The following is an 11925-nucleotide window of genomic DNA, read 5'->3' on the forward strand; positions in this document are numbered from 1 at the left end:
CCCACCCTACTAGGTGATAAGTTAGGATGTGTTTGCACATTGGATATCTTCTTAGGGTTGCATGTTGTCACGGACGTTTAACGTCGGGGCGACATTGGCAACTGAAGACATTCCATTGGTGTTAGCCCACCATCAGGTAGACATCGTCTTCTTCTCTAGACACATGTGGTACTGGACACTTATGTATGTATGTATGTATGTATGAATGATGGTTTTATTTTTTTCTTCCAATATTCATAACAAAAAAAGGGGGCGTTGATTTTATATTTCTATGCCATGCTCAGTCGTCAGTCATACAATTCACCAAAACCAAGTGTCGATCTTGGCAGAAAGACATGATGCCAACTTGCCAAGCACGCAATCATTGGCACAAAGTGAGTCTTCAAAACAAGGAGGTACGAGATGTGGTGCAAAATAAAGCTTGACTTATTGCCCAGGGCTTCACACCGGATCAAAGTTTGAACTTTATTTTGATATAAACAATCATAGCTAGACAATAGGCTTCTAGGATCTCGCTTCACTGTGTTACACATCATAAATACCACATTACACATATCGAATGGATATAAATGTGAACTTGTTTATGTTGAACATGCTTCCGATTTTTATGACTCACAAGATCCTAATCATGTTTTCAAACTTGACTTCACACCAAGATCGCCTTTAATAGTTTCTAGTCAAAAAGGCTTCATGAGTGGTAGGATTGACCACACAACAAATTAATCAATTTCAACTTTTACATGTATATATATTTTCCTTCATCTGCAATTCATAGTGATAGGTACCATAAATTGTGAATCTTATCATGGTCTAATATCGCAAACACACTTCGATTTCAGATAGAAGGATATACATCTAGATATTGTTGGGTGCAGGGGTTGGCGTTTGTTGAATTGTGCACCCTCTCCCTTCTCAAATAGAAATGTGCATATCTCGCACCCTTAAGCGCTTGTAGAAATCGGTAGTCATGTTTACTCCCTCCTAACACCGAAGGCCATAAAAGGTATTAGCTAAAAAAATACTAAGTATAGAAATTGAACTAAGAAAATTTAAAGTAACAACCTTGAGTGACACTATTGCTTTGTAACCAAGTTGTTCAACAGCATTGTTGCACTTGAATGTTCTATTGAGGGTCACATACTTAATTCTTGTGGATGTTAGCATGCTGGGTTGACGCATTCCATAGTGCGAGAATATATTATTATAGCTCCAGTCTACCACAAATGTTATCGGCTCCAGAAGACATAAAGGTATTCTTAATCTGAAACGGCTGCAAAATAGTTCCATTAGTTAGTTATATGAACAATTATTACTCCTATTAGAAGAAATAAACCATTGTCCTAACGAAAATATATCTTGGTAATGTAACATCATGTTGCCTGATAGCTTAATACATATACACTATAATTATAGGTAACAATGAAGAAATGTGACTATTTACTCTACAAAATGCAAGCCCACATTTACATGTAGCTGTATACATGTACTATGTTCTACAACCAATCCACAACATATAATATGTCCTTAAGTCTCAGTTGTTTTGAATAAATACAGAAGTCGTTTGTGCGTGCAAATGTAGGAACATGTGATGTTGGTGGCATAGGACAATCACTTTATTTTGTTTCATCGAAGCATAATATTATGCATGTTGAAGTAACTTAGATATATTGTTGATAAAAGAGGTTAAAAATGTGAACTATGGAATTGATACAGTACAAGGGAATAGGAAATATCACCTTTTGTATCCAACTTCTTCCAAAACCATGTAAATAAAGTCCCACATATTCACTGGCTCCATATTAGTTATAAAGTAGGTCTGTAAAAATTAAATATGTCAGGAGAATATTAAGGTGAATCACATTTTTCCTGCTCGGCAATAAATGTACATACTTTGCCTCCACTTCTCTTTGCACCGTCTTTGGTAGAAAGGGTTTTCTCGGCACATATATGAGCATGCACCACATTCTCAACATATACAAAATCATCACAATTCTTGCCATCACCAACAATGATCTGCAACAATAAATAATAGGTCATGTGCTTCAAACTAGATTACAATAAATCCAGTTGTATATAAAGTTCTCTTTTGTAAAACTATATGAATTTAGGTAATATTCATGTGTGTACGTGTGTGTGTGTGTGAGAGAGAGAGAGAGAGAGAGAGAGAGTGATGAGTGAGTGAGAGAGAGAGAGTGAGTGAGTGAGAGAGAGAGAAAGAGAGAGTCTTTAAATGAAAAAATATATTTGTGTTTTTAAATGAAAAAAACATCACATGACAAGTGTGTATCCTATAATGGAGGCACCCTCCGTTGTTGCACCCATTCTAGTGACATTGCCAAAAATCCCGAATAGGTTTAGTAGTCGTGAGGCCCAGATCCACCACCCCTTGAGATATGTCTTCACCACCAAGTATCCATGGGTTGGTAATCATGGCTTGTTCCACTGCAGCGGGCATAGAGGTGCATCCTCAGGGGTTTTCCTGCAATGGGTGAAGATGACTACGTTTGGTAGCACTAGCAGGACGGAATGGGGTGTGTCTAAGTTTGTATGTGAGGAAATATCAGGTGCTCTCATTCTTGGGGTACTCCCAATGCTCCAACTTAAATAAAACAGTTTTAAGTATTTCAAAAAATTCTAAAAAAACATGAATGTTCCAAAGAAATGTAACTACAACTTCTAAAGATCTCAGGTCCAAACTCTAAATGAACATTCAGAAACAAAAATATGAAATCTAGCCTGAATAGTGTCATAAAAAGACAAAAACAACATTTGACACTATTCACATCTGAATTTGTCTTTTTTGTATCTGAATGTACATTTTGAGTTTGGACCTGAAAGTCTTGGGGGTTGTAGTCATATTCCTTGTGAACATCCATATATTTTTTTAGAATTTTTAAAACAATTAAAATTGGTGTTTTCAAATTGGAGGATGGGGAGCACTCCAAGGACGAGAGCACCTGATATTTCCCCGCTTGTATGTGTGGTTGTCAATTTTGATGGCCAGCTAATTTTTATTTGGCTATGGTCCGAGCCTAGTTAGCATGGAAAGTTGCTAGTTGTTTTAGTTCAATCAGTTTTCCTCGAATTAACCCAAGTTTGTAATGTTTCCTGCCCCTTTTTATTCATATAAATAAGTCTAATTTCATTCCATGTTGTCGGAAAAAACATGATGTATGTGCTGATTCTACTACAGCCTACCTCAATGTGCGAGGTTGATGATTTTACGACCATATTCATGAGGAAGCATTGCATGTTGCAAACTTTTCCAAATTAACTTTCTATATATTAAGAGAGGTAGAAAACCTAGATTACTGAAAATATTTAGTTTAGAACTATGTTTTGGTGATTTTATCATGTTATGTGCAATATAGATGTACTTACCATCATTCCTCCGTAAGAAACTAAAGTTGGCACTATTGCGTCACCAGGGCCAAAGATGGAGCCAGGACGTATACAACAAGTGAGAAGCTCATCTATTCCATTGGCTCTCATCACCAGTTTTTCGGCTTCTGCCTTGGTTTGTGTGTATGCATCAGGAAACTGATAACAAGAAAACCGCAAGGTTAGCCATACGTACTGTGCCATTTGTATAAAGAGAAGAATGAAGGAAAATATGCTATTGAGAAGCTAATTAAAAACTAGAATTAGTGATATAAACTATAACACTAGTTAAAGATGCAATAGTGGAGGGAGTGACAAGCAATCAACTAAATTAAATTGATTTATTCAATTATGTGGGGCAACCTTATCTGGATATGGTGTTGATTCATCTGCACCAAAGAGGCCATGAACTCCATCGAATACAACTGCACTGGAACTAGTGTATATGAGTGTCTTAACCTTGCATGTGTTACAAGCCTTGATGACATTCTTTGTCCCTGTGCTCGAGATAACAGGAAAAATGAATTAACTTGAATCTACCAGCTGCCTGATGTTCAAAAGATTAATTAAACTGGCGTACCCTCGACGTTGACCTTGTAATGGAGTTGGAAGTTGTTCTTGATCTGATCCGCGGTAGCAGTGTGGAAAACAGTATCTACCCCTTCCAGAGCTGCAGTGCACAAGACACGAATATACTATAACTCTTGTGGTCAGAGCTTAAGCAAAATATTCTTCTAGTCAAGAACAGAGATAGAATAAGGAATCAAGATTGTCTATCCCGCTGGATAGACTCTTTGTCCTAGGGTGGAGAAGACCACATGACATAGATCACATTTAATCATTTCCTCTGCTACCTAAACAAGGAATTGATAGATTCACATCTGTTCATAGCATTTCTTAGCTATTTTTCTTTCTTTTTTGCTTCTCTTTTTAAAACATAACTAACTTGTTATAAATGTAGAAAGCTATCGACGTGAAGAGATCGCACGCCCGAAGAAACCTCCATATCTATTTTTCACGGGGAGGTGATTTCACATCTACGACTCACCCTTCTACCATGGCGGCTGCGGTCGGCGGATGGCCTGCAGGGTGCGCGTGCGCCTCCCCATGAGATGCTGCAGGGCTGGAAAGGTCCGGGGGTCGCGGCTGCAGGCAGCCCGTGAGCAACCGGAGGCCTCGTCGACCTCTCTCCTCAGCAGGTACAGGAGCGTTCAGAGTTACGTGTGTTGGGCCGCCTGGAGACTCGCTGCCATTCGCGCTCCACAAGCATAGTCAAGTGAGCAGAGCCTTGACTAGTTTGGAAGCACACCATGGGGAGCAGTGATGGCGCAGTCGCTGTCCATGAGCTCTACCTCATCGCCACGGGGTGGCCTTGGCTGCTGATATAAAAGGGGCCCTCCTCACGATACTTCACAACAGTTAACTTGTGATCTAGTTTTTCACCATTGGGGCTGCCCGGGTGGATGGATTGGTGCACTGGACCACCGGGAATTAATCCGGGAGCATCTCATGGTGTCCACGTTTGCATCGACGACACAACACACAATATCATCCACGACGGAGAAGCGGATAGTCATGGCGGCAGCGGCCTCCACTGGTCGGGAGGGCCCGTCCTCAATGATCAAGGGGTGCAAATAGCGCATCTACAGGCCCGTCAATGCATTTGCAGGCACGGCGGTGGTGGTCGCATGTCACACTCACTGACGGCACAAAGGGGATTATCACCTGGTGCGAGGGCACCGACCATTACACAAGGAGGCTCAAGGCGCCATCGGCAGAGTCTGGTGCTGATGGGCATGGGGCATGCCGGCGGTTCCCCACCGGCTTCTAGCATCGGGGCACCGGCTCCGACTGTGTGGATGCTGCAGTGTGACTTGCGGTGGTGTGGAGTGGTAAGAACGATTTTCACGCCTTTATTGGTAGGGCTCAGAAGCAAAGAACTTGTAGTGTTATCTTGATGAAACCGTTATTTACTTGATGTTGTATTGGTCTTCACTAACTGATCTTGGTATTTAGGATGAAAATCCATGTACAACATGTCTCTGGTCCAACTTGATGACGATAACACTGGGTCGTTGATCCCTTCTTGAATGCGTTGTTGTGGAAGAAGTAGACTCCGTTATATGTGTTTACTATTTCGTATCCTGTAAATGTTTGTCAGTGGTTGTCTTTGGTCTTAACTCTGCTTAATAATTACCTAGCAAAAAGGGCCATGAGTTGCAACCGGACAATAAAATCGTGGTCTTCAAATTAAGTTCGAATATTCACACTACATGTATATACACGTATTTGAATATTTGTGCATCAACCGGCTCGAATGTTGACGTAAGACATGCATTATAACATGCTCACAATGGATCAATGTTGGACTTGATCCTTGATGCGTGCATCTTTTTGAGTACATCATTGATGCGTGTATGAGAAGGAAAAGAAAAAGTCAGTCTCACGATGGATGAAAACAGAAGGGCCCTTTGGCGTACCAATACTTCGGAGGAACACTCATTTTTTTTCACTTTTACGGTGGCGAGGTGGGTAATTTACATCAAATTTAGGAGCAGTTTTGATGAGAGATGAAAAATTCAAAGAAAAAATTAACGAATAATTTTTTTTACTTACGGGTGATGGGGTGGTAATGTAGTTTCAATGATTGGCGAAAAAATAAAAGAAACAATTAACAAAGAGTTTCTTTTGTACTTATGGGTGGCATGGTGAATAATTTATTTCCACTTTATAGGCAACTTAGGGTAGGCGGACAGACCGGAAATCAGAGAAAGGCACCATCCTTTAATATTAGGTATAGATAAGAATTGTCGTGTGCATCGCAATGATGCAAAGGCCAAAGAAAAAGAAAGAAACTACCGGCGTACATGATACATGATGAAGTCCAAGAAAAATACTGATGAAATACCGTGTGTACATTTGCTAATTTTTTGTATGGGGGCAAAAATATTATTGGAACTCAATTGTGTTTGGAAGCCATGAACTCACAAAATGTTTAGTTGAAGTTAAAAAAACTAAAGAAGGAATACTTTCGGACAAAATAATAGGAGTACATACCTACCTACCCTAAAAAATGTCTTATAAAAGAATAATAGACTTGACTATCGTAGCGGCACCAACATGTAGGATTTCCCATGCGGCGGCTTCCCTCCTCTCTCTCTGATGCATGCATGTATGCATGCAAAACACATAACATCAATAGATATTCTTCTAATTTAAATTTTTAAAAAGTTTTATCTCTCAAACCGTGAAGTCAATTGATGATCCACTTTCACTGTTAGTTTTCTCACACGAGATCTTAAAAACTAGATCTCCTGTCAATATGTTTTGGCAACTTTTTTCCGAAGATAGTTGCCTGATTACTATCACTTAGTTGTTAGATTATGATACACTCAATTGTCAGATTAAATTAACTTGATTGCCATATTGCTGAGCTTCAATAGATACTAGTAGAAAACTTGGTCGATGGTATTTCTGTGGCTTAATGCCTATTTTGTCCTATTGTTAACACTTAGAAATTCACTCTATACCTCTTTTTTACCAAACACTCTATACCTTTCATAAACGTTACAACATCTAAAAACATACATACCTATTATCCGGTAACAACACTTAATTATTGCAGCAACTGTTCACAATTAGCATTCGCAACTATGTTGACATATTCTGGCAACTAGAGGCGATAATTTTTTTTTGAGAAAACATGATAACATGGGATCTTGTTTTGAAGCGGCTCGTCGAGACGAGCTCGCCGGTGAAAACGGATCACCAATCAGATTAACGGTTAGTTAGACAAAACATTTTTAAAAACTGAAAAAAGCAATTAGTACAATGATGTTAGTATGATGTGTAAGATTCATGCATGCACGCATGGATTCTCTCTATATCAAAATTCCATTGGGATGCCGCCGCACCGGACGACACTCATGCGCACTATGTACTTTATACTTTCCTAAGAATAATAGAAGTACCTTGTGTGAGCTGGGCCAATTGGCAGACGTCGACAGAGATGTAGGCGGCGCGGCCGTCACGGAGGGCGGCGCCAAGGAGCCCATCATCCTCGTCGGGCTCCATGGTGACATTGGGGGCTAGGTCGGTGATCCGCACGCACCAATCTCCGGAGCGGAGCAGCGCCGCGACCAGGTGCCTCGCCATGAATCCCCGGCCGCCGGTCACCGCGCACAACCGACGTGCTTCCTGGCCGACCGGGGAAGGATCCATGCATGCGCGTGCTAGCAAGTACTGTACGTACGTATTAGTACAATCCAGCTGCTAGCTTGATAGCTGTACTATATACGGATGTGTACGATTTTAGTCGCTCGATCCTTTGGGTTGCCCTGAAGAAAACTATGACTGATCAAGGAGACCGACGACGATGAAGGAAATGCTAAAACGACTGGCATATTAGTAGCGTGTGTTTCTCGGCAGGAGTAAGTGACCGATTGGCCGTTAGGTGGAAAACATAATGTCATGGCAGACCTATCTGACTCTGCATTGCTGTATTAGTGACCTTGTAAAATACCAAATATACTATAGGAAAATTAATTAATGGTAGGTCGATCGGATTTGAGGCAGCCATGCATGGTGCGCCGCACAAAATAGTACTCCCTCTGTACCTAAATATATTTTGTACAGAGAGAGTAATAATAAGCACATGGGCTGCTTATATGCCCGACAAAGTATATAAATGCAATAATTAATATTTTCGGTGTGTCCTGATGAGCTGCAGGACAAGTCATGGGCGGATTGATGGGTGCAGGCCGGTATTAATTTTCCTTGGTGATCAATTAAACAGCTGTCGGTAGGAGATTTGTTCCTGTTGGGTTGAGTGGCGGGTGATCTTTATGTCGTCTCTGTTGGTTTCCTGCGTGTGGCAAGGTACCTATAATTAGAGTTAGATAATTATTGACCCATCTTAAAAATAATTAAAATAATAATGCCCACACGTGCGACAGTTATCAACATGCCCACATGCACTCGATGTCGTTTGATCCACATGCATAATTTTTAAAGCAGTTGCCATCTGGGTGAAGAGTCATATAAGCACCCACACGTGTGGGTCCTCCTCGCCCGAACGGACACAGGAACGCTTCCCTGGACGTGTGGGCGAAACAGCTCTTCGTCCACATGACGCTCACACGGTGATAGATGGCAACTATAGGTGTGCATATGTGACAATTAGTTACGGCAACTACGGTTGACCATACATGCACTAGTAGAAAAGGAGGCAAAGGTTCAGGCCGGGTAAGCCCATTAGTCTCGGTTCAGTCTAGAACCGGGATCAATGGGTGCATTGGACTCGGTTCGTGAGCCCAGGGGGCCGGCCGGGCCACGTGGGCCATTGGTCCCGGTTCGTCTGGACCTTTTGGTCCCAGTTTGTGAGACGAACCGGGACCAATGGTCCTGGCTCCTGGCCCACCACCATTGGCCCCGGTTGGAGGCATGAACCGGGACCAAAGGCCCCCCTTTAGTCCCGGTTCATGCCACCAACCGGGTCCAATGGTGGTGCCTATATGTACCCCCTCGCGCAAGAGCAGAGCACACTGCTCTGTTTTTTCTGGCCGAGGGAGAGAGGGCTTGGTGGTGCTCTAGCTCACCTCCTATGCACACAAGGTGTTCGATGGAATGCCCGAGCCACACTACTTAAGCTTTCTCCTCTCCAAGCTCGACCTCCAAGTTCCATTTTCCTCAATATTTGTCTAGGTTTAGCGGTCCGTCACGCCCCGCCCCCGTCTTCACCGCCGTCGATCACCCGCGCCGATCTCATCACCGGCACCACCGTGGTGAGCCTCTTGTTCTTATCTTCTTTCTGAAAGAAAAAATATTCTTATTTGTATGTTTAGATAGATACTTGCACTACTAAGGAAAAACCTAGCAGCAGCGAGGGTTTTGGGCCTCTCAGTAGCGCGGGTACCGGCGCTACTAATAAGGCGCTACAGCTAACGTATAGCAGTAGCGCCTGTTGTCCCACGCTACTGCTATACATGAATAGCTGTAGCGCTCTTTGTGAAAGGGCGCTATTGATATTATCTGCAGCGCTGTTTGCTGGGACGCGCTACTGACAATGCGGCGCTACTGCTAAATTTCCCCCTTCGCTACTACTAGTTTATTTATTAGTTTTTTTCTGCATATTTGTTTTGTATTTGAATAGGCTTTATACAATAATCTTTAGCATATCATACACATACAAATGTAATCATAGCATATACATACAATTAGTCTCATCAAATCATGTCATCATCATAATCATCATCCAACACAAAGTGGTCTCTCGTCATCATCTCGAAAATAGCGATACAAGTCTTGAATGATATGCAAATACATCATCATCCATCTAAACAATGATATACGCGAGAAGAGCTATCACTTTGAGAACATGAGTTCGTATCCCTCTCTCGTATTAGCGTGAACCTAAACTAACTATTGCCTGTCGCTCGGAAACCAGAAACCGGTACATCTGGGCCTGACACTGCGGCCACTTGTCGTATATATACTCCTGGCGTAGCACTTCTTCGCCATCTATGATCTATGCACCTGCATCATCACATGAATCGATGATATGCAACATATATAGTTGAGCAACAGAAAGAGACAGACTTGGCAAAAATAGAAATAACATATCATAATTTGCGTTGTAACCATGGAAAATCTTCATCATTTAACGGGATGCTCGGGTCAATATTCACTGTGAATGGAGCAATTTCAACAAACTTTTCATAATCTTCTGACATGTCTGTCTTGTCATCTACTCCCACGATGTTTCTCTTCCCAGAAAGAACTATGTGCCGCTTTGGCTCATCGTACGATGCATTCGCTTCCTTATCTTTTCTTTTTCTTGGCTTGGTAGACATGTCCTTCACATAGAAAACTTGTGCCACATCATTGGCTAGGACGAATGGTTCGTCTGCATACGCAAGATTGTTGAGATCCACTGTTATCATTCCGTACTGCGGGTCTTCCGTTACCCCGCCTCGTGTCATATTGACCCATTTGCACCAAAACAAAGGGACCTTCAAACCACATCGATAGTCAAGTTCCCATATGTCATGTATATAACCATAATATGTTTCCTTTCCCGTCTTGGTTTCTGCATCAAAGCGGACACCATTGTTTTGGTTGGTGCTCTTCTTATCTTGGGCGATCGTGTAAAATGTATTATCATTTATCTCGTACCCTTTGAAAGTCATATTCGAAGATGGTAACTGGGACAGCAAGTACAGGTCATCTTCAATAGAGGCGTCATGCATGGTACGTATCTGCAACCAGCTGGCGAAACTCCTGGTTTGTTCACGTGTAACCCAGTCATCAGACCGCTCCGGGTGTTTGGAGCATAGCAAATTCTTGTGTTCATCCATATACGGAGCCATCAAGGCGGAATTCTGTAGAACTGTGTAGTGTGCTTTAGTGAGAGAATGTTCGTCCATACATATTATTTGTTCCCCTCCTAGCGTGCCTTTTCCATCCAGTCTGCCCTTATGCCGCGATTCAGGAACACCAATCGGCTTAAGGTCAGGAATAAAGTCAATACAAAACTCAACGACCTCCTCATTTTCATGGCCCTTGGAGATGCTTCCTTCTGGCCTAGCACGGTTATGAACATATTTCTTTAAGACTTCCATGAACCTCTCAAAGGGGAACATATTGTGTAGAAATACAGGACCCAAAATGTTAATCTCTTCGCATAGGTGAAGTAGGACGTGTGCCATGATGTTGAAGAAGGATGGTGGGAACACCAACTCGAAACTGACAAGACATTGCACCAAATCATTCTCTAACCTTGGTATGATTTCTGGATCGATTACCTTCTGAGAGATTGCATTGAGAAATGCACATAGCTTCACAATGGCTAATCGAACGTTTTCCGGTAGAAGCCTCCTCAATGCAACCGGAAGCAGTTGCATCATAATCATGTGGCAGTCATGAGATTTTAGGTTCTAGAACTTTTTCTCTGCCATGCTTATTATTCCCTTTATATTCGACGAGAAGCCAGACGGTACCTTAATACTGAGCAGACATTCAAAGAAGATTTCATTTTCTTCTTTGGTAAGAGTGTAGCTTGCATGACCCTGATGTATGCCGTCTTTTCCGTGCATACGTTGCTGGTCCTCTCGTACCTCAGGTGTATCTTTTGTCTTCCCATACACGCCCAAGAAGCCAACCAGGGTCACACAAAGATTCTTCGTCACGTGCATCACGTCGATTGCAGAGTGGACCTCTAGGTATTTCCAATAGGGCAGGTCCCAAAATATAGATTTCTTCTTCCACATGGGTGCGCGTCCGTCAGCGTCATTCGGAACAGGTTGTCCACCAGGACCCTTTCCAAAGACCACCTTCAAATCCTTGACCATATCATGTACATCAGCACCAGTACGGTGGCGAGCCTTCGTCCGGTGATCCGCCTCACCTTTGAAATGCTTGCCTTTCTTTCTTACGGGATGCCTGCTCGGAAGAAATCGACGATGTCCCAGGTACACGTTCTTCTTACAATTATCCAAATATATATTGTCGGTATCGTCCAAACAGTGCATGCATGCGCGGTATCCC

At 42.2% G+C, this 11925-nt stretch overlaps 1 protein-coding gene across 1 annotated transcript; it reads right to left on the reverse strand.

Annotated features, from left to right (window-relative positions):
• Nucleotides 1-471: 471 nt before the first annotated feature.
• On the reverse strand, nt 472-7738 carry LOC119332326 (3beta-hydroxysteroid-dehydrogenase/decarboxylase-like). The gene is made up of 8 exons (XM_037605506.1): nt 7353-7738; nt 3962-4051; nt 3745-3878; nt 3382-3540; nt 1891-2013; nt 1737-1816; nt 1063-1270; nt 472-981 (listed from the first exon to the last, which is right to left on the reverse strand). Exons 1-8 carry the CDS (start codon nt 7600-7602, stop codon nt 913-915), a joined length of 1113 nt encoding a protein of 370 aa, XP_037461403.1. The 5' UTR covers nt 7603-7738; the 3' UTR covers nt 472-912.
• Nucleotides 7739-11925: the final 4187 nt, after the last annotated feature.

This window comes from Triticum dicoccoides, chromosome 7A (assembly GCF_002162155.2).
Source record: "Triticum dicoccoides isolate Atlit2015 ecotype Zavitan chromosome 7A, WEW_v2.0, whole genome shotgun sequence".
NCBI lineage: Eukaryota > Viridiplantae > Streptophyta > Magnoliopsida > Poales > Poaceae > Triticum > Triticum dicoccoides.

What these genes read in the sequence shown, in the direction of transcription:
- LOC119332326 (XM_037605506.1), bottom strand. Translation starts at nt 7,602, where the DNA reads ATGGATCCTTCCCCGGTCGGCCAGGAAGCACGTCGGTTGTGCGCGGTG. An exon ending in CAACACCATATCCAGATAAG is followed by an intron (nt 3,541 to 3,744) that starts GTTGCCCCACAT and finishes TCTTGTTATCAG; the next exon opens with TTTCCTGATGCATACACACA. An exon ending in AAGCAATAGTGTCACTCAAG is followed by an intron (nt 982 to 1,062) that starts GTTGTTACTTTA and finishes CTTCGGTGTTAG; the next exon opens with GAGGGAGTAAACATGACTAC.